This window comes from Crocuta crocuta, unplaced genomic scaffold (assembly GCF_008692635.1).
Source record: "Crocuta crocuta isolate KB4526 unplaced genomic scaffold, BGI_CrCroc_1.0 scaffold107, whole genome shotgun sequence".
In the NCBI taxonomy this organism is placed as follows: domain Eukaryota; kingdom Metazoa; phylum Chordata; class Mammalia; order Carnivora; family Hyaenidae; genus Crocuta; species Crocuta crocuta.
The window spans coordinates 4409373-4430830 of NW_027531877.1; the positions used below are offsets into that span (position 1 = coordinate 4409373).

The 21458-nt window shown below is 37.1% G+C and overlaps 1 protein-coding gene across 2 annotated transcripts in view; it reads left to right on the forward strand.

Annotated features, from left to right (window-relative positions):
- Window positions 1-21458, forward strand: part of GPBP1 (GC-rich promoter binding protein 1) — a 72985-nt gene that overhangs the window by 17134 nt on the left and 34393 nt on the right. For both annotated transcript variants that reach the window (XM_077773002.1, XM_077773003.1), the window contains exon 3: window positions 12667-12786. In XM_077773002.1, the coding sequence (XP_077629128.1) occupies window positions 12724-12786 (63 nt within the window). In that variant the 5' untranslated portion in view covers window positions 12667-12723. The remainder of the gene's footprint in view (window positions 1-12666; window positions 12787-21458) is intronic.

The following is a 21458-nucleotide window of genomic DNA, read 5'->3' on the forward strand; positions in this document are numbered from 1 at the left end:
TTTCCTTTGACTTGTTTGTGAATTTTGTCATGGAGAGTGTTTTTTTGTGTTTATGCTTATATTTGAATATATAAATTTATTTTTATCCCTTCTGTTTCGTGTGTCATACTTAGGAAAGGCTTTCCTCACCCCTTCTGAGATTATAAAAATTTTTCCCATGTTTTTTCCACAATTAACTTGTGTCAGTAATTTTCTGTCTCTATCCCGTTCAGTCCTTATAGTCAGCATTTCTGTTCTTTGCAAATCTGATGTGAAGTTTCAGCACAACGTAACCAATTATGGAATTATTTTGATTATTATAATAATTTAGTCTGCTGCATTTCACATCTTGGTAGTTGGAGGATAATCCTTACCATTAATTGCACCTTTTTTCTTTTGACTTGGAATTGCTACTCCTGGTACCAGAAAGAATGCGCTAATCCCCCTGCCTCTTCACTTTCTTCCCCTGCCCCTCTTTCTTCATTCCATAGTAGTATGCATTCTTGTGGAGGAGAGTATTGTTTATAGTGCTTGTTTAGAGTAGCTACTCCACAAATGTTTATGGACAAATTGTTATTCACCAAGCAAATCTATCAGAAATGTTTCTTTATGGAAAGCAGAATTTTCCTATAAAAGAGAAATGAAACTTGAAGATAAGTTATTTTGGTTACTTTCTGAAAATATATTTGGCAAGCGGCAAGGCAAGAGAATGAATGAGTTAACTTTAAGCAATTTGTGTTGGAGAACTTGAGAGATCCTGGTATTAAAAGAGCAAGCAAAGGGTGCCAGGGTGGCTCAAGTCAGTTCAGCCTCTGACTTCAGTTGGGTCATGATTTCGCAGTTCGTGGGTTCGAGTTCCCAGTTGGGCTCTGTGCTGACAGCTCAGAGCCTGGAGCCTGTTTCAAGTTCTGTTTCTCCCTTTTTCTCTGCCGCCCCCCTCTCAAAAATAAACTTTAAAAAGGAAAAAAAAAGAGCAAGCAAGGCTTTTGAGGCAGGAGGATCTTGAGTTCTTGTCCAGGTCCTATCAATAATGACTGTAGCTTAGGGGTAGATTGCTTATCTTTTGGTAAATTGGCCCCTTTTTCAGAGCACATGTTTAGGCTGATCCCAGTATGTTTTGTTCTTTTTTTTTTTTTTTTTTAAAGTGTANTTATTTTAACAATTACTTAACTCAGTGTTAGCTCTAGAGGGACGGCCTTCTGGAGCCTTTAAGGATCTTTACTGTTTTGACTTTGTTTTCACCACATTGGCTGTTCAGTAATTGAGTTTATTTGAATAGTTTTATTCTAATTGACCAATTTGTTTGCATTATAATTCTAAATCATAATATACCATTATCAATTCTTATAAGAAAAAGGGTCCCACAGGTTGAGTTAGGAAAAAAAAATTCAGGGATGACTTAACCTACTTGAGTTTTGTGAGGAAAGAAACTCACTGAGCAAAAATTTGTTTATAGGATAAGGCTTTTTTTTTTAAAGTGAATTTTATAGGAAAATTAAATCAGTGCATTTTATGTTTCAAAGATCCATCCTGAGTTCTGTGTATTGTACCTTTTAGTAGTTTAGAAACTTGAGATATAGAAGCATCCTGTTTTCAGTAATGATTTATTTTCTCCTTAAAATTCTTCTTGAAGGGTGAACATAGCAATTTTTATATGTGGCAATTTAATAATAAGAGTTCTCTAGTATTCTGTTTTTTTGGGGGGGGGTGGATTGTGTAAGCAAAGCATGGAAAGGTTCTGAACAATTAAAGAAGTAAATGGAAGAGCGTAACTATCTAACAAAATTCCAGGATAAAGGAGGCATTAAAATGAACCTTTCTAAAAAATGTTTTATTTTTGAGACAGAGAGAGAGAGAGCATGAGTGGTGGAGGGGCAGGGATAGAGGGAGACACAGAATCTGAAGCAGGCCCCAGGCTCTGAGCTGTCATCACTGAGCCCGATGTTGGGCTCAAACCCACGAACCATGAGATCATGACCTGAGTTGAAGTCGGAAGCTTAATTGACTTGAGCCACCCAGGCGCCCCTAAAAATGAACCTTTTTAAAGGATAAAAATTTGTAATACTCTAGATTTCTTGTGAAAATTTTTAATGTTCTGTTATATTTGTTTATAATTAAGAGTTTGTTAACAGAAGATACTGGAGATTGTTTCATGGTCCAAACAGTAAAATACAGCCAAGCAATAGAATATTTTCCTTTAGTGACCATGGTCCCTTAGGCAAGGAATTTTTTTCTTCTTGGTATTTATTGTGGGGTTTACCATCCTTTCTTGACGATCATCACTTACTTATTTTAACGTTTATCTATTTTTGAGAGAGAAACAAAGCGTGAGTGGGACAGAGGCAGAGAGAGGGAGACCCAGAATCCGAAGCAGGCTCCAGACTCTGCAATGTCAGCACAGAGCCTGATGCCTGACCGGAACCCACAAACCAAGAGATCATGACTTGAGCTTGTTAACTAACTGAACCGCCCAGGCGCCTCATTGATCATCACTGTAAATGTTGGTTTAAAAACATTTGTAGGCTCTGTTTAAGACCTATGGAAACAAAATCTGCTGGAGAGAGGTCTCTTTTACTTTGTATTAGGGAAGTGTGGAAATCACCTAGCACTTAGTACATGCCTACTTAAATATTAATAAGAGTTTCATTAATGGTATTACTATAGTGAAAACAAAATTTCAGTGAAACAAGATGTCATAGTATTAGTTTTCAAAAGTTAGAATATGTGTCAATAGACTGATCATTTTTTAAAAATAATTTTCCTTTTATAACCTGATACATGAAGATTATGGGCCAGTTATTGTAGTATAACCCCTTTCAGATTGGCATTTCTGCTGTTCAGACAGGCTGTGCTTGTTTGGGTTATGCATCTTTGGCTAGAATATTATAAAGTAAAGTAGTGCTCTCTTGCTGATTGAATTCTGTCTTTTGGTACACTATTTTAGTTTGTTCTGTAACTGATCACGTTCACTTTGATCTGTTGATTAAGGATTTCCCAGGTTCTTTGCTTGGCCCCTTCACTACAGAGCTGTAGTAAGTGGTTTTGTTTTTGTTTTGGAGGGAGGTGGTACTTTGAAATTGTATAAATAACGTCTTTTTTAATTTTTCAGTGTATGCCTTTATATCCAGATTCATGGTGTTTTATTCATAGTTGTAGTATAACATTCTTATTTTTATTAACATGAAAGTCACATTATATAAAGTTAATCATTTATTTATTATAAATAATGTATCAATTTTACATTAACCTTCACCTTTAAAAAAAAATTTTAATGTTTATTTCTGAGAGAGAGAGAGAGACAGACAGACATACCATGAGCAGGGGCATGAGCAGAGAGGGAGACAGAATCCGAAGCAGGCTCTAGGCTCTGAGCTGTCAGCACAGCTTGATGTGGGGCTCGAACTCACAAACCATGAGATCATGACTTGTGCTGAAGTTGGATACTTAACTGACTGAGCCACCCAGGGGCCCCATCCATGTTATTTTAAAAAGCATGTTGTTATTTTTTAGCGAGAGGTAGTGTGTGCATGCAAGCTGGGGAGAGGGGCACACAGAGGGAAAGAGAATCCCAAGTAGCCTCCATGTTCAATGCTTGGGGCTTGATCCTATGACCCTGAGGTCATAACCTGAACCAAAATCAAGAGTTGGATGCTCAACTGATTGAGCTATCAAGGCACCCCTGAAGTTAACCATTTTAAAACACAATTCAGTGGCATTTAGTACATTCACAGTGGTGTAAAACCAGCATTATGGAGTTCTGGAACATTTTGTCACCCTAAAGGAAAAATATGTATCCATTTAGCAGTCACTCCCCATTCCTCACTCCAAGCAATCTTTGGCAACCACCAGTTGGCCTTTCATCTCTGTGGATTTACTTATTATTGATATTTCATATAACTGGAATTGTGCAATATGTGGTCTTTTGTCTGGCTTCTTTTACCACTTAGCACGTTTTTGGGTTAACTTTTAGCATTTGTCAGTACATCATTCCTTACACTGACTTTATATTAACCACATTTTGTTTACATACTGATGTGTGATGGAAATTTGGATATTCCACTTCTTGGCTGTTGTGAGTAGACCTGGTGTTGAACACTGGTGTACAGGTATTTGAATACCCATTTTCAGTTCTTTTGGATAAATATATAGAGTATTGCTGGGTCATATGGTATATATATTTAACTTTTCGAGGAGTTCTGGAAATTTTCCATAGTGCTTGCATCAATTTACCTTTCTACTGACAATGTCAAAGGGTACCAATTTCTCTGATATCTTCTTATTTTTTAATGTTTATTTACTTTTTAAGAGAGAGCGAGAGACAGAGCACAAGCAGGGAAGGAACAGATTGAGAGGAAGACACAGAATCTGGAGCTGGCTCCAGGCTCTGAGCTGTCAACACAGATCTCAATGCGGGGCTGAAATCCACAAACTGAGATTATGAACTGAGCTGAAGTTGGACACTTAACCAACTGAGCCATCCAGGCACTCCCTCTCATATCTTCACTGACATTGCTGTAAACTGTTTTTTGTTTTGTTTTTTTTTTTAACCTTTGTTTTCATTAGGGAAGTAGGAAGAAATGTCTGTTCAAGTCCTTTGCCCATTTTAAATACTTATTTTGAGAGAGTGAGAGCGTGACAAGCGTGTACCTGGAGGAGGGGCAGAGAGAGGGAGAGAGAGAATCCCAAGCAGGCCTCGCACCATTAGAATGTTGTCTCCACCAGGAGATTGCGACCTGAAGCCAGTCTCCACCAGGGGATTGTGACCTGACCCAAAATCAAGAGTGGGATGCTTAACCAGCTGAGCCCCTAGTCCTTTGCCCATTTTAAAATTGGGTTGTTTGTTGTTGAGTTGTAAGAGTTCTTTTTATATCTTTGATGTTAGATCCTAATTAGATAGGATTTGCAAATATTTTCTCTCATTCTGTCAGTTGTCTTTTCATCTTCTAGATTATATCTTTTGCCATAAAAGTTTTGTATTTTTATGAAGGCCATTTTTTCCCCTGTTGTTATTTATGCTCTTGGGTCACCTGAAAATCCATTGCCAAATCCAAGATCATAAAACTTGATCTATGTCTTCTTCTGATAGCTTTTATAGTTAGGTCTTTGATCCATTTTGAGCTTATTTTTGTATATGGTATGAATAGTGTAGTCCATTGAATATCCACTGGTCTCAGCACCATTTGTTGAAAAGACTGTTCTTTTCCCCTCTTAAATGGTCTTAGTGTTCTGGTCAAAAATTAACAGGCCATACATGTATGACCTCATTTCTGGACTCCTTGTGGTTTATATATCCTTTTGATACTGTGATTTTATTTTTGTAGCTTTGTAATAAGTTTTGAAATACAAAAATGTGAGTTCTGTAAATGCACTGTTTTCGCAGTATTGTTTTGGATATTTGGGATCCCTTGCAGTTCCAAGAGAATTTGAGAATGGCTTTTCTGTTTATGCAAAAAAAGGAAGTTGGAATTTTAATAGGTAGTATGCATATGTTATATACTTACACTATGGTGTATGTTGGTATGTTTGATGTTGTCCTACAAGTCTTTTTGTAGCTGTGGTGCAGAGATGGGTGCAAAAGCACCTGGCTTTTGAGGGTCCTGAATACACCAGATTTAGCCCCTCAGTGCAGATAAAATCCAAAGGTAGAGAAATGAGTGATGGTGAAACAAGAAAGGAACTGATTTCAGTGATACCAGCACCAGGAAGAGTGTGGACTAGCATCTCTAAGAAGCTTTCCAAAATACCACAAATACTTCAAGGTTTACCTATGGAGCATGTGAGATGATTAATATTTTCCTGAAATTAAGTAATGTAAAAATCCACAATGAACACAATATAAAAGTGTAAATATCAGGATCAGTAAGTTATCTTGTCTGAAGATTGTAGATCTTTTTACACGTGGGTCAAACAAGGTACCAACTCTTAGTGCTCACAGGTTGCAGACTTGACTGAACATTCATTGGGTTACAGTAAGTAATTTTAGTGGAATACAGTAACAGTTTTATTTCTGCTCTCCATGGATACTGCTACTCTGAGAGCTTTTCAAACAAGAACCACTTTTACCTAAGTAGAGACACCTTTAACCATGTTCAGTTAGTGTTTTGTTGCAGATGCATGTCTGGAGCCAAAAAGGAATAGAAATAAAGGAAAATTAAAAAGTAATTTAACTCTCCCATTCTTTGCCTGTTAGGTCTTTGTTGGGGAATTTCTTCAATGTTTGCCACATAGATTACAACCTAGACTTCATTTCCTGCTTTTGTTGAAACTATAGATCAATCTCTGGTGAAAGTTGAGGGTCTTCTCGGGGTTTTTTTTTTTTTTTTTTTCCCTTCANTGGTTTTTTAAGCCTCCTGGTATGAGGGAGTTCTCTGCAATGTCATAATTTCCCAAAGAAATTCTGTCTTGGTCTTTTTTTTTACAGGCTTTGGGTGTGCTATTGTTTACTCAGTTATAAACCTTGGTCCCAAGGAGGAGGTGATTCTTATGCTTTATAATATTTTGGAGGAATGCCTCTAGCTTAGCAGTTTTTCTTTCTATGTTAGCTTGTTCCTCAGCTCCCCAGACAGGTTTATACAGACAAACATAATCCTTTGAGAATAAGGTCTTCTCATTCTAGAAACAGAGCCACACTGGCTTCAGGACCTCCAGTATGCTAGGGAGAGATGGGAGTCAACAATGGCAAGTAAAAGTGCCATAAAGCTTTCCTACTGTTTTTAAGTTTGCATTTTCAGGATTCAGTATTTGCTTGGTTGCTCTAAGAGTTGTGACTGTTTAAGACTTCTGACAAAGCTGATTCTGACAGATTGATTTTTGGTGTTTCTCTCACGGGGTAGGATCTTGGAATTCCTTTTTTTTTTTTTTTCTTTGGCCAGTTTTGTGTTGATGTCCTTCTCGTGTGTATTCTTATTTTTAATGTTCGTCTTGTCTCTGATTTGGCCCTTGGGAACCCGTTCAAGCTGGTTTCTATGTCCTTTTGATATTTCATAATCATTATTTGGACACTTCATTGCTTTTTGCTAAAATAAAATACTCTGGGCATATTTTGTCATCTTTCCCCAACCCTAGAGTCAGCTATTTCTGAAAGCCCTGGTTGTGTTTAGTGTAAAACTGTTTTTAGAAGCCAAAGTCCAGTGTTAAGTATACTCATTGTATTGGAGTCACTATGCTCACGTTCTTTTAGTGTAGAGTTGGGAGAGGTATATATACATAAACAGGAATACTTACCTTTATGGTTATATGTGAACGTTATTTCATTATTTTTTACTTAGTATTGTTAAATTGACCGAATTAATCATTAATGGTACTGATACAACACCACAGATTTCACTTTATTTTTACCCTTTCTGTTAGTAGTTACTGTTTTTTGAAAAGTATGAAACATAATCTTTCATTATTCTAAATACTTATTTGATTATTTCCCCTGTATAGAATCTATTTTCTGTTGTAGCCACTGTAAACTGCCCCATGTGGATACCCACCTCTACTTGCTTAGCCTCTTGACTGTGATCACTCCTTTCTTCCCCCCACATGTATGCTTTCCTTATTACTCTTTTGGGGTCAGTGTCCCATCCCTGGCTGTCCCTCTCCATGGATATCCTTCCTCACCTTGTTTTGATATTGACATCCTGTGCTTGACCACTCCCAGATGTTGATATCCTCTCATCTCTACTCTGACTCTTAACATCTGGATCCCTGGTTCCTCTGCTTTCCTACCACTTAATAACTAGTCCTGAATTGGAAAGAGGAAGATACACTTTTTAAATAAAATCTATTAATATATTAAACTTAGCTTATCCTAAAGTAGTATTTCACAGGTTTATTATTTCATAGGTGAATTTGAAGAGTTGTCTTCTGGTTCTTACCTTATGAGTGAAGGATTGTGAGCAGTTGGGCTAAATGGAAGTTAACCTTATTAAAGGATTGTATGTAGATAGTCTGGTAATAAAGGGTAGTTGTCTTTTTAGAACTTTAATAGGTTTTCAAGTTGGATCTTGAAAGGTAACTTGTAGTTGTCTTAAGTTTTAATGAAGAGAAGAAACATTTTGGTGTTAACTTTCCAAAGTCATCCAGCCTAGTAACTGGTTGAGTTGATTTGAATCCAGTTCCATTGGAGTCTGAAACCTGTGTTCTTTATTAAAAATCTATCTTAGTTAATGCTAACTAACTTGGATGTAAATTAAAAGAAAAGAATTAATAAAAAGAAAGAAATCTTAGTTAAAAAGTTAAAATGCCTTACCTCATAGTTGATTCTGCATGTTTTTGATGGGCTTTGTGACTTCTAAAGTTTATTTATGGTATCTGAAATGTAAACCATTACAAAAATAGTAAGTTCGCTGTTTATCTGAATTTGAGCTTTCTATTGAACATATTTGGCACAAATTTGGTGGCTTCAGAAGTAAAAGCATCATAGGAAATAGGAAAAAACATACTATTTGTGTACTTTTTGCCAAAGTGCATTTTTCAATCTGAAGGACTCCATTTTGGATATTAGTTAGTGATTTTTAAGTCTGGCGCATGCACTTACAAATGTACAGTATTTCAATTATTCAATTATGATTTTTTTCAGAACTAGTTTTCCACTGGGGGAATTTGATGTTTTAGACTTAAGGCATTTATTCATGAACCAGTTGTAAGTTGGTTGAGATTAGAAATTAGTAATTATCATACCATCAGCATTTAAAAATCTTAATTGTTTATGTCCATATGGGCCATCAGAGGTTCTAATGGATCTGGTGGAAGATTCCTAATAACCTGGAATTACTGGGGTATTAATAGGACTGTTGATTTGCACACTCCCACCCTAGCAGTTTCCTATAAGTATTAGTTACATAGAAACATTTTTGATAGTGTATTTCTGATATTGTTTTTATTAGTTTGTGTTAAGAATCCATCATAGTAAATTTAAAGATCAAAATGGTTTTTTTTCAGAGGTTCATGAATGGGTTGCCATACCATCTGTCAAACAGAAAAGAGCTCCTAGAAGGCATACAAAATGGCAGGCTTTTATAGGCAGAAGAGGCCAGGGACAGGGGAAAAGTGGACTACTTTATCTTTCATTAGGGCATGGAAGGGGTCTATCAGATGATTACCTCACTAGTGCTGACCAGGAAATTCCAGACTGACCAGCTAAGATTTGATTTCTGGGAGGGTCTGAAAGCACAGTCAGGTTACATATTAATGTCCTGGTTTGTTGGTTTGGGGCTTAGCAGAAGTGACTGAGGTTTGGGCCTTTTGTTTCTTTTTAACATTTCGCAGGGAAGTTGTAACAAAATAACACAAACTGAGTGTCTTAAATAAATTTATTTTGTCACAGTTTGGAACCTTAAAGTCCAAGGTCAAGATGCCAACAGGTTTGGTTTCCTCTGAGACCTCTCTCCTTGGTCTGCAGATAACCACCCTCTTGTCTCTTCACATGGTCTCTCTCCTGTGCAACCCTGTTGTCTCACTGTGTCCAGATTTCCTCCTCTTAAAACAAGCACGCAGAGTATTGGAATGGGACCCACCCTAATACTTTCATTTAAGTAATCATTTGATTAAAGCCTTTATCTCCAAATATTGATATATTCTGAGGTTGGGGAGTTAAAATGTGGATATGGGAATTTGTGGGGACAGTGGGGACACAATTTGGCTCCAGTATTATGAATGGAAAGTAAGATAGAATGAATTCTGATGGCACTAAGTGAGGTTAAAAGAAAATTGTAGGGTGGCAGTTTTGAAAGTTTAATTTGCCTTTATGCAGGTAAGGGGTAAAATTTCTTGTATTCTCCTAGGTTCCCTGGTGTGGGCCTCAGTAAATTAGACTGACAAAAGACAGATTAGTAAGAAAACAAATAGAAGTCTATTAGAGTGTTCTCCCACTAGGGAGTAACTTAGGGAAGGTTAGAATTTGCTAACTCTTTACCTGATTCCATAGAGGGGAGAGAGGTAGTGGAGAAGGGCCACTAACGGAAAAACAAGATGACTTGGGAAAGACAGGTAAATGGACCCTTAGGAAAATTGATGGGAGGTATGATAGTTTGTGGCAGTATCTGGGTGTGGTACTGATTTTTTTTGGTGGGGGGATCTTTGCAGAGAAGAGTTGCTCCAGGGCAGCCAACTCATACATTCTTTTGGGAGGCTCTGCTTTTAGATCGATAAGGGATTTCAGGAACTAAAATGCCTTCAGCTCAAAACTGTCCTTTATGTTAAAGTGGCGTATTTTGGGATAGCATATCATGATTTTTTTCACACAGTATGTAAATGCCATAATATTTTCTTAAGTGTTCTTTACTTTTTTTTCAGGACACAAAAACTTATACCATTAGCTATTCATACTTTATTCTTTCAAAACTAGGTTCAAATCAAATTTAAAGGTATTGCGGAAATGAATAGGTAATATTAGTGTTTTGCCACCCAAGGATTATTTTTAGCAGATAAGTTTCTACTTGAAGATTGTTTAGATTATTGGTCATTTTAGGTTTTCTTGTAGTTCCCTGTGAATTTTTGGCATAAAATATAAAAACAATTTTTCAATACCATTTGGTTATTGAAACTTGAATTTTAAGAGTTTCCAACAAAAAGTTGATGGAAAAGTAACAGCCTATCACAAACATCACAAAGCAGCTTAGTATGTAGCTTCATGTCAAAATAGATAATGAAAATCCTTTATACATCTGAAAACACTTAAGTTTTCCTTTTAATTTCATAAGACTTCAAAATGTAGTGTAAGGTGGTAGTAGAATTATAGCTTACTAGAATGCCTAAATTTTTATGTAGTTGATTTTGATTAGGTATATTCTTCCATTTGTTTCATACATGTGTTACTGGAATGTGCCCCAGATGTTTCAGATTTTATCAAGATTTTTCCATGTTGGGCTCATGACTCCTGAGCATTTAGCATTTGAACATTTTCATTACCATAGTGAGTTAACCATTTGTATCTGTTTCTTGTATCTGGCCACTCTTAACCTTTTTTTAAATTGATCCCTACTGTTTGGGATAGTAAAAATAAAATATTTCTGTAATATTTGAGAATCTTTTTTTCAAAGTATTTTAGCAAGTTGTGACTAAAGGATCTGCCACAGAAATTATATTTGAAAGCATCTGGAAGAAGGAAGATTAACAATGGTATTGATTTTTTTTTTTTTAAATTTCGCTTTTGAGATTATGCAATTATAAACATAAAACATTTGTCGTTGGTAAACTCAGACCTTGGTGATGCATAAAAAATTTGATACATTCATTGACAGTAGTCTAACCTTTATAATGAAATGAGTACAGTTGCTGAGTTGGCTTCTGCGTTATTTAAAAAAAAAAAAAAAACACTATGAATTTACTGTTTAGATTGGGGTAGCAACTTGAATCTTAGATTGATGGAGTTGATAGAGGCACCCAAAAAGTTAAATTTAGAGTGCAGAAAACCTGTAGCTCCTAAAACATTTAAGATGATTTTGTGATTATAATTTTAAAAAGTCATTTTAATTATGGAAAATTTCAAATACACTGGTAACAAGGGGAAAAGTATTTATACACTTCCTGTACTAATATTTATAAACATGCACAGCCTTTTCTCAACTATATCCCTGTTGAGCATTATGTGGTTTTAAAACAAAAAAAAATTTTTTTTAATGTTTATTTTGAGAGACAGTGCTCATGTCTGAGCAGGGGAGTGGCAGAGAAAGAGAGAATCCCAAGCAGCCTCCTCTCTGCCTGCCCAGAGAGAAAGAAAATCCCACACAGCCTCCTCCCTGTCCTTTGAGAACCCATCTTTGGGGCTCTGCCTTAGGAAATTTGAGATCATGACCTGATCAGGAATCGGGTTCCTTAACTGACTAAGCCACCTGGACACCCCTAAAGCTGATTTTAAAGCAGATTCCGAATGGATCAATTTAATAGACTTCATTCTTTTCTTTATATACCCCTGTCACAGTAACCATTATTACATCTAAATTGACTCATAATTTCTTAATGTCATTTAATGTTCAGTTCATGTTTAAATTTTTGATACATAACATTCATTCTTTAAAGGTTGGTTTGAATAAGGATCTGTATAAGGCCCACATGTTGTGTTTGGTTAGCTGCATATTTATTGAAAGCTATTTATTTGTTGGAGTGGTGGGGGGGACCCAGGTCATTTGACCTGTCCTCTATCCTGTGATCTGGATTTGCTGGATTATTTCCCTCAGATGTCCTTTAACTTGTTCCTCTGTGTTGAACTTCCTGAAAGTTGGTAGTTAGATCAGATATCAGATTACATCTGGGGGTGAGAGCAAGAGTATATTATAGGTATTGTTGTGCATCCTAGTGTGTCACATCTAGAGACACTTGATGTCTAGTCTGTTAGACAGATTAGACCATTGTAATTTTAAAAATAAGGTTTACTGAGGAATAGTTTACTTACAGTGAATTTAGCCAGTATTATAAGTGTACAATTTGACTTTTGATAGATGAGTACATTTGTATAACCACAATCAAGATAAAAACCCTGTTACCTCAAAAACTTCCTCCTTCCTTTTGCAATCATACCCCTTCCCTTCATGTCCTCACTCCCACTCCTCTGATCTGGTTTTTGTTACTGTAATTTTGCATGTTTTAGAATTTCATTAATTGGAATCTTAAAGTAGTTTGTCACTCAGAAGAGATAGAGCATGAGAAGATAAATTTGGCAAGGAGCTTCAGCCCTAATTTCCTTCCGTTTTTATGTGACAGGGACTTGCCATGAGGTGTTGAAGCCTTGTTTCACTGAGTTGGAGAGACTGGACCTAAATGGCGCAGCATGACTTTGCTCCAGCCTGGCTTAATTTTCCTACTCCACCATCATCAACAAAGGTACTCTTTCTTGCATTTCTGTTTGTGTTTTTGTGTGCCTCTCATTTGTTCATGTTCTACACAAAGGAGGCTAAAATGTGAAGCTTTAATATTTATTTGTGTTACCATCTGAATGATTTCATGTTGAATCTGTCCGTTTCAGTATATCATCACCATAATTGTTTCATTTACTTCAGTTGTCTTCTGTGGTAATCAGAGTTGCACACATTTTATTCTTTTAAAGTTTATTTATTTGAGAGAGAACGTGTCTGTGCATGTGTGTGTGTGGGTGGGGGAGAGAGAGAGAGAGAGTTAGAGTTCCAAGCAGGCCCAGTGCTGTCAGTACAGAGCCCCACTCAGAGCTCTATCCCATGAACCCTGTAATCAAGATAATTGGAAATTGAAATCAGAAGGATGCTTAACTGACTGAGCCACCCAGGCATCCCCCACACATTTTGATTAAAACTGGTTGGATACATTGAACTTCTGCATCTTACCTTTATTCTTTAAAAAAAAATTTTTTTAATGTTTATTTTGAGAGAGAGAGAGAGCACGAGGAGGGAATGGGCAGAGAGAGAGGGAGACACAGAATTCGAAGCAGGCTGCAGGCTCTGAGCTGTCAGCACAGAGCCCATTGCTGGGCTCCCACTCCTGAGCCATGAGATTATGACCTAAGCCAAAGTTGGACGCTTAACCTACTAAGCCACCCAGGGACTCCTGTCTATACTGTTTTTAAGAAAAGTTTGAGGACTTTAAAGTCTTTCAGTGTAACTGGAAGACTTTTTCAGATACATAAGAATTTGAGTGGCATAGCTCTAAAATTTCAGCAGTGATGAAAACTTTGCACTGTTAAAGATCAGGCCTTAGTAATCTAAGACATGTTCATTTTACTTAAAAACCCAAACAGAATAGTTAGAGTAAGACTTGCTAGGCATTGCAGTTGTCTTTCACTTAAAGACTTCCTAAGTGTGGTGCCTGGGTGGCTCAGTCAGTTAAGTGTCTTGAGTTCGGCTCAGGTCATGATCTCATGGTTCCTGAGTTTGAGCCCTGTATCAGGGTGTCTGCTATCAGAACTGAACCTGCTTCCGATCCTCTGTCTTCCTCATTCTTTGCCCCTCCACTGTGTGGGTGCACATGCTCTTTCTCTGTCTCAAAAATAAACACTTAAAAAAAGAAATTCTAAGTAAGACAGGGACCTTGGAGTTGATTAGAATCAATCTATCTGGCTTAATAGTTGTCCTTGACTTTGTTTTTTCCGTAATGCAGAGCAATAGAGAGAGGCTTAATTATCTGTTTCCCTGTTAATCATACTCTCCCATGCTAAGGTATTCATCTAGGTACAGACAGTTCTTATGAAAACAGTTTGTTAAAAGCAGCTCTTAGGGGAACAATTTTGTAATTTGGAAAGTCGTTTCTTAGTCAGGACATGTCCGATCATAATAATTGGTCCATAGTTTTGGCTCATAATTTTGTTCAGATGAATTCTCTGAAAGGTTAAATTGAGTTGCCTGTTGATACAATTACTGTGAGCCTAGATTAGAATCCAGGATGCATTTCCTGTTCTGTTTCTTTACATAGGACCTATTTGGAATGCTGTCAAGTGATTAAACATCTCATTTCATAGCCCATAAAATGGGATTTGAGATTGGAGACTTCTATCGATTAAGCTACTGTGATCATTTGTTTAAAAAAATTTTTTTCTTTTTAAGGTTTAATTTTGAGAGAGAGGACAGAGCATGAGCAGAGGAGGGGTAAGAGAGGAGACATAGAATCTGAAGCTTTATTCCAGGCTCTGAGCTGTCAGCACAGAGCCCGACACTGGGCTTAAATTCACAAACCTCAAGATCATGACCTGAGCTAAAGTCGGGATACTTAACTGACTGAGCTACCCAGAGGCCCCTGAGATCACTTCTTTGTTATAGATTCTCTGTTTTCCCCCTTTCCTCTTCGGTGAAGGTCCCTGCAGTTTGCTCCTCACCCTGTTATACCCAACTGCTCTAATCTAGCCATTTAGGGGTCATTCTTAATTTGTGCCTACTTCACAACCTGGATACGTAACAGTTTACTGCTCCCCACCTTTCTTTTTTCTTTTTTGTTTACTTTATCTGAAATAGGTAGAAGACTTGTTTTCATTTTCAAGCCAATTGATAAAAATTACCGGCACCTAGAAGGTTAGTTACAAAACATTAAAAAGTTTGAGAATAATTTTTTAAAAATCAAAATGATTCCTTTAACACATAAATGTTACAGTCTGCCATTTTGTTTATTATTAAACTTTTTAAAAAGTTTATTTAGTTTGAGAAAGACAGTGTGAGTGGGGGAGGGACAGAAAGAGAGGCAGAGAGTGAGAATCCCAAGTAGGCCTCACACTGTCAGCACAGAGCCCAACTCAGGGCTCAATCTCACAATCATGAGATCATGACCTGAGCTGAAATCAAGAGTCTGGTGCTTAACCGACTGAGCCACACAGGTACCCCTATTTAAAAACAATTTTTTTTAACGTTTTACTTATTTTTGAGAGGGAGAGAGACCGAGTGTGAGCAGGGGAGGTGCAGAGAGAGAGAGAGACAGAGAGAGGGAGAGAGAGACAGAATCTGAAGGAGGCTTCAGGCTCTGATCTTTTAGCACAGAACCCAGTATGGGGCTGGGAACTCATGGACTGAGAGATATGACCTGAGTTGGACACTTGACTGAGTCACCGAGGCTCCCTGAATTTTTTTTTTAAGTATATCCATTATTTTGAGAGAGCAAGAGAACAAAAGAGGGAGGAAGACAGGCAGAGAGGGCAGAGAGAAAATGGGGGAGAGAGAGAATCCCAAGTAGGCTATGTACTGTAAGTGCAGAGCCCATGTGGAGCTCCAACTCAGCTGACCTGAGCTGAAGTTAAGAGTCAGATGCTTAACTGATAGAGCCTCCCAGGTGCTACCCATGGTCTATCATTTTAATCTGTAATTCATTTTTATTTATTTATTTTAAACTTTGATTTACTTTTTATTTGAATTATAGTTATTTAACGTAAAGTACAATATTGATTTCAAGAGTAGAGTTCAGATATTAATCTGAGATTACATGTGGTGAAATCCTTACTGCTTTCCTGCACCTGACCCTTTCTAGATACAAGTCTTCATGAATAATGATGATGATTTTGAGAATTGGGATTGCTGTTTCTAAATCTCAATTCCAAATCTCAATTCCATCTTATCCTTTCGTGTCTCAAAATTGCTATTCACAGATTCTCATTTATAATTAACCTTTTTGTTTTCTGCCCAGAGCCCTTTTAATCTTATATTAAATAAGTGGAACAGACATTAATTTACTCTGGGTTTCTCTACTTCAGTTAATGGAATTCTTTATTTGTTGTTTGAAGGGATAATAAGAGGACTTGAAATAAAAAGTGAAAATGTTTTTAGAAGTGCATTTTAGCAGTTTTCTGAGGTGTGTAGAATTCCAGCCCCATCATGTGGTGAAATTTTAAACTGCATGTGGTTGATTCTGTGTCTGGCATAGGGCATTCATTGACTTAGGCTGTTGATTAGTAATCAATAAAAAGTAAATTTTACAGAATGTTTTTGTATATACACAAGTAGAAGTAAAACAGAAGTCAGTATACCTGTGTGCAGTAATATATCTCTTGGTGGTTTTCTGTTCTCTTTTATTCCATTAAATATAAATTTTTACTGATTGTCATCCTTTAATAGGTCCTGAGTTTCATTTTAAAGAATTACATGTTTATTACTGAAGCAATACTGAACTGAAATGGTTGTAGATACTGGAAAATTTTAGATAACTTTTTGGTTTAGAATCTTCTCCTTCCAGTTATCTTAGTGTAGGAAGGATGATAAAATGATCCCTGGAATAGGCTGCTGAGATATCCTTTCATAGTATTGTTAGAAGACTCGGGGGGCTCCTGGCTTATTTGGAAGAGCGTGTTGACTCTTGATCTTGGGGTCCTCGATTCCAGCCCCACACTGGGTGTGGAAGCTACTTTAAAAAAATGTAGGGGTGAAGGTGCCCTGGGTGGTTCAGTTAAGTGGTTAAGCATCTGACTCTTGATTTCACCTCAGGTCATGGTCTCACTATTCATGATGGAGAGCCCTGCATGGGCCCTGCGATTGGCGTGGAGGCTGTTTGGAATTCTCCCCACCACCCTTCCTCTCTCTCTCTCTCTCTCTCTCTCTCTCTCTCTCTCTCTCTCTCTCTCTTAAAATAAATAAATACACTTAAAAAACAATTTAAAAAGAAAGAAGATTCCAGGGTGTGATACTAAAAGAGCAAATGGGTGGTAGGAAATAAGAAAATGCGGGAATTTTTATTCTTTTTAAATTGAAAGTAAATAAACCTGTCATGACATTCCACTACAGTTAGTACATGTTCATATTTGTATTCAGTATTCTGTAGTTATTTCTGTTGGTAGAGTGTAGCATTAGTGTATTTTGGATTGTTTTACAGCAACATCTAAAAAACAGTGGTTTAAAATTTACCAAAACCTTTTTTTAAGCTTATTTTTGAGAGAGAGAGCGGGAGAGAGAGAGAGCGCACGCGCGTGCAAGCCTGAGGGGCTGGAGAGACAGAGAGAAGACAGAATCCCAAGCAGGCTCTCTGCTGTCAGAGCCTGACTCGGGCTCAAACCCTGGAACTTTGAGATTATGACCTGAGCTGAAATCAAGAGTTGGACACTTAACACACTGAGGCACGCAGGTGCCCCTAGTAAAACTTCTTCTAATAAAGTAAACAATGTCAACTTGTATTGGAAATGTTTGTTTGCAGTTCAGGCTAAGAGAGGATCAGAAAGTTCAGTCAGACTTGTAGAGGAATTTATTGAAACTTCTTGTTTACTGTGTACAGTTTTTGTAAACTAGTGACTCATATTGTGAGCATCCGAGAAAAAATTGCTAAATGAACTTTTTAAAGAAATCCAGAAAAAGATTTAAAGTATGTAAAAGGTAAAGGGATAGAGATGGTCTCTCCTCATTACAGGTATTGTAGTATCTGTTGTTTTGAGTCATTATTATATGCCAGTGACTGTATATAACACTTTATTTGAATGCTATAAAAATCATGGCAGTAAATTCTTTTTTCCCCCCTCCCATTTATAAAGGAGGGAACTGAGATTGAGAGAGATGAGTATGTGCTCCAAAGTGTTAGACCTAAGATAGGAGTCTAGATAGTAGCCTAATTTTCAGAAGTGAAATACTAGAATGTTTTTAAGCAAACATCAGAATATATATATTTTTAAAGTTTATTTTATTATTATTTTTTTAATTTTTTAATTTATTTCTAGGAGAGAGAGAGAGAGAGAGAGACAGCGTGAGCAGGGGAGGGTCAGAGAGAGAGGGAGTCACAGACTGAAATAGGCTCCAGGCTCTGAGCTGGCAGTCAGCACAGAGCCCGACGCGGGGCTCGAACCCACGAACCGCGAGATCATGACCTAAGCGAAAGTCGGACGCTTAACCGACTAAGCCACCCAGGCGCCCCGAAAGTTTATTTTTTGAGGGGGGGGGAGAGAGAGAGAAAATACCAAGCAGGTTCCATGGATAATTTAATCAGTTTACATATTAATGGACTAAGCTGCAGGTTTAGGCATCTCTTGAATATATTTGTAGGGTGAATTTTAGCAGTATAATCAGTGTACAGAGAATTTGTACATTTTGGTCAGTAATGTGTAATTGCTTTCAGATTCTTTGGGGAGGGGCTAGTGTTCTCAGTTTTGGCAACACTGGATGTTTTCACATTCTGTGAAATTAGATGGAAAATAGTATTTCATTGTTTTGATTTGCATTTGGTTAGTTATGGTTGAGTATATTTTGGTGTTAATGAACAGTTTCTTAAGAACTGCTTGTCTGGGGGCACCTGGGTGCCCCAGTTGGTTGAGCATCGACTCTTGATTTCTTTTCAGGTCATGACCTCGCAGTTGTGGGATTGAGTCTTGGTTTTGGCTTTGCTGACAGCACAGATCATACTTGGGATATTCTCTCTCCCTCCCACCCCCCTCTCTCCCCGCCCTTGTCTGTGCACTCTTTTCTTTCTGTAAATAACTTGAAAAAAAGAACCGCTTATTCATGTAATCTATTTCTTAGTGATTTGTAATATCTTTTTTCACATTGGGGAAAATGTTTTACTATATAAACTTATTTTAATTCTTGTGTAGTTAACATGCAGTGTTTCATTAGTTTCAAGTGTACCATGTTGTGTTTCAAGAGTTCAGGACATGTTTTGATAATTATTTAAAAAAACATGTAGAGAGGTGCCTGGGTGGCTCAGTTGGTTAAGCGTTTGATGTTGGCTCAAGTCATGATCTTGCGGTTCATGAGTTCGAGCCCCTCATCAGGCTCTTTGCTGACAGCTCAGAGCCTGGAGCCTGCTTCAGATTCTGTGTCTCCCTTTCTCTCTTCCCCCACCCCATTCCCGCTCTGTCTCTCTCAAAAATAAACAAACTTTAAAAATTTTTTTAAAATAAAAAATGAATTTAAAAAACTGTAGACTATTTTTATGAAATACTCAAGGATACAAAGAAGTATAGATAATAATTAAATGAATACTTATTAAAAACTCAGGATAGTCCTTCCTTAACATTTTGCTATATTAGCTTTTGTTTTTTTTTTGGAAGTAAGGCATTATGTGTATAGTGAAGTCCACTGTTGTATTTTTTCACAGACCTTTGTCATCATTATCCCCCACGTATTCTCAGTGCATGTTCTTATAACTACATATGTGAATGTCAAATAGTATTGTTACATGTTTTTTATTAGTGACTATCATTTATATGTCTGCATCTTTTACATTTCATTATATTTTTTGAAAAATTTCCTCCCATGTTGATATCTGCAGATTTAGTGTAATTTTCTTAAAGCTCTATATCTTATCCTATTTTGTGTCTTTGTACTACGTTTTATTTGTCCACTTAAGTTTAGATTGTTTATAACATAACTTGGCTACTTGAGAGAAATAGCTCCATTGGAATGTTCTTATAATATGTCCTTGTCCACATGCATAAGAATTTTTTAGGTCACTGCACTGCTCCTCACACTTCTAATGGTTAAGAAAATAACCTGGGGATTTTATTAAATTGCAGATTCTGATTTCAATAGTTCTTGGATGAGGCTCTAATTCCAACAGTCTTAAAGGTGATACTGATTTCTGCTTCTCTGTGGACCACAGGTTCAACAGAAGGTTCTAACTTACAGTTAGAAGAAAAATTGCTGGGACTTGGTTAGATATTGCCACATTCCTTTTTGGTGTGGTGTAGTGATTTATACTCATTTATACTCTATATAACTATTCTCTACTTTAAATTGTTGCCAGAACTTGGTTAGATTATCTAGTTAACTTTTCTGCCATTCTTTCACTGTTTCTTGGACAAGGAGTTACATTTCTGTGAAATGTCTCTTCATATTATTTCTTTTGGGTTGCTTTTTTTTTTGTTATTAGTTTAGGACAAAATACACCATTACACATATGTATGTGCATATTATATGTATATATGTCATCTTTAATGTCTTTAAAATTACAGGTTTTTGTAATTTTGCTTATATTAGGTATATTCAAGTATTTCATAGTACTTGTTGCTATTTGAAATGATATTTTAAAAAGCTAATTTATAAATCGGGCACCTGGCTGGCTCAGTCAATATAGCATGTGACTCTTGATCTTGGGGTTGTGAGTTGAAGCCCCACATTGGGCATAGAGCTTACCTCAAAAATAGTAAGGGGTACCTGGCTCATTCTGTTAAGAGTTCAGTCCGACTTTGGCTCAGGTCATGATCTCCCAGTTGATCAGTTTGAGCCATGCATCGCAGACCCTACTTTGGAGCATCTTCTCTCCCCCTCATGAGTTTGCTCTGGCGTGCGTGCGCGCTCTCTCTCTCTCTCTCAAAAATAAATAAACATTAAAAAAATATAAAAGGCTCTGTTAAGTGTTTGTTACAGATATATTGTATTCTGTGCTACTTTTGTATCTAGCAACTTTAATTCTTACTCTGTTATCTTTTGGATTTTTAAACCTAGGCAATCATTCCTTCACAAATAATAAGTTTCCTATTTATCTTTTTAGTCCTATTAGTTGTATTTCTCCCCCCCCCCCCCCCNCAGTCTGTGAAGGATCTGGGTGTTACCCTACTTGCAAGCTAAAGTAAGTCGCTGAGTCCGCGACTAAGAACTTTATTACTTAATAGCACGACAAGTAGAATAAGAATGGTACTGGCACCGGTTCTTTATGCCCCCTAAATCTTTTGGTAGTTGATATGGAAGGGCCCAGGTGGATGCTACCCTTGGTGTTGAGTGGGGAATCTACCACATTTATAATAAGCCCATGCTTTGTCTTAGAGAAGGATGTTACCTATTATCCCTTGTATGTTGCTCATTGCAAACATCCCTTGTGAAATGAATCATAGAAGGAGCAGTGAAAGTCTTGCATTCTTGGCATACAAGTAAGAACTGGAGGGAATGCTCACAGTCCATGGTGAATTGCCTGTCCCAGCAATCAGCTCTTCTTGTTCTTGGCCAGACTTGAATTTTCATATGGTAGCACCACTCAGTCAGCCACTCTTGGTTATTCTGATAGAGGGTAGAACCAAATTCATTTAATTGTCTTAAACAGCATTTAATGGGTGAGGCCAGGATTCAGCTGGTTGTGAACAATTAGTAGAGTGGACAGTAGGTGATTTTTCAGCCAGGTAGTATATGGTCTAAGGCTAC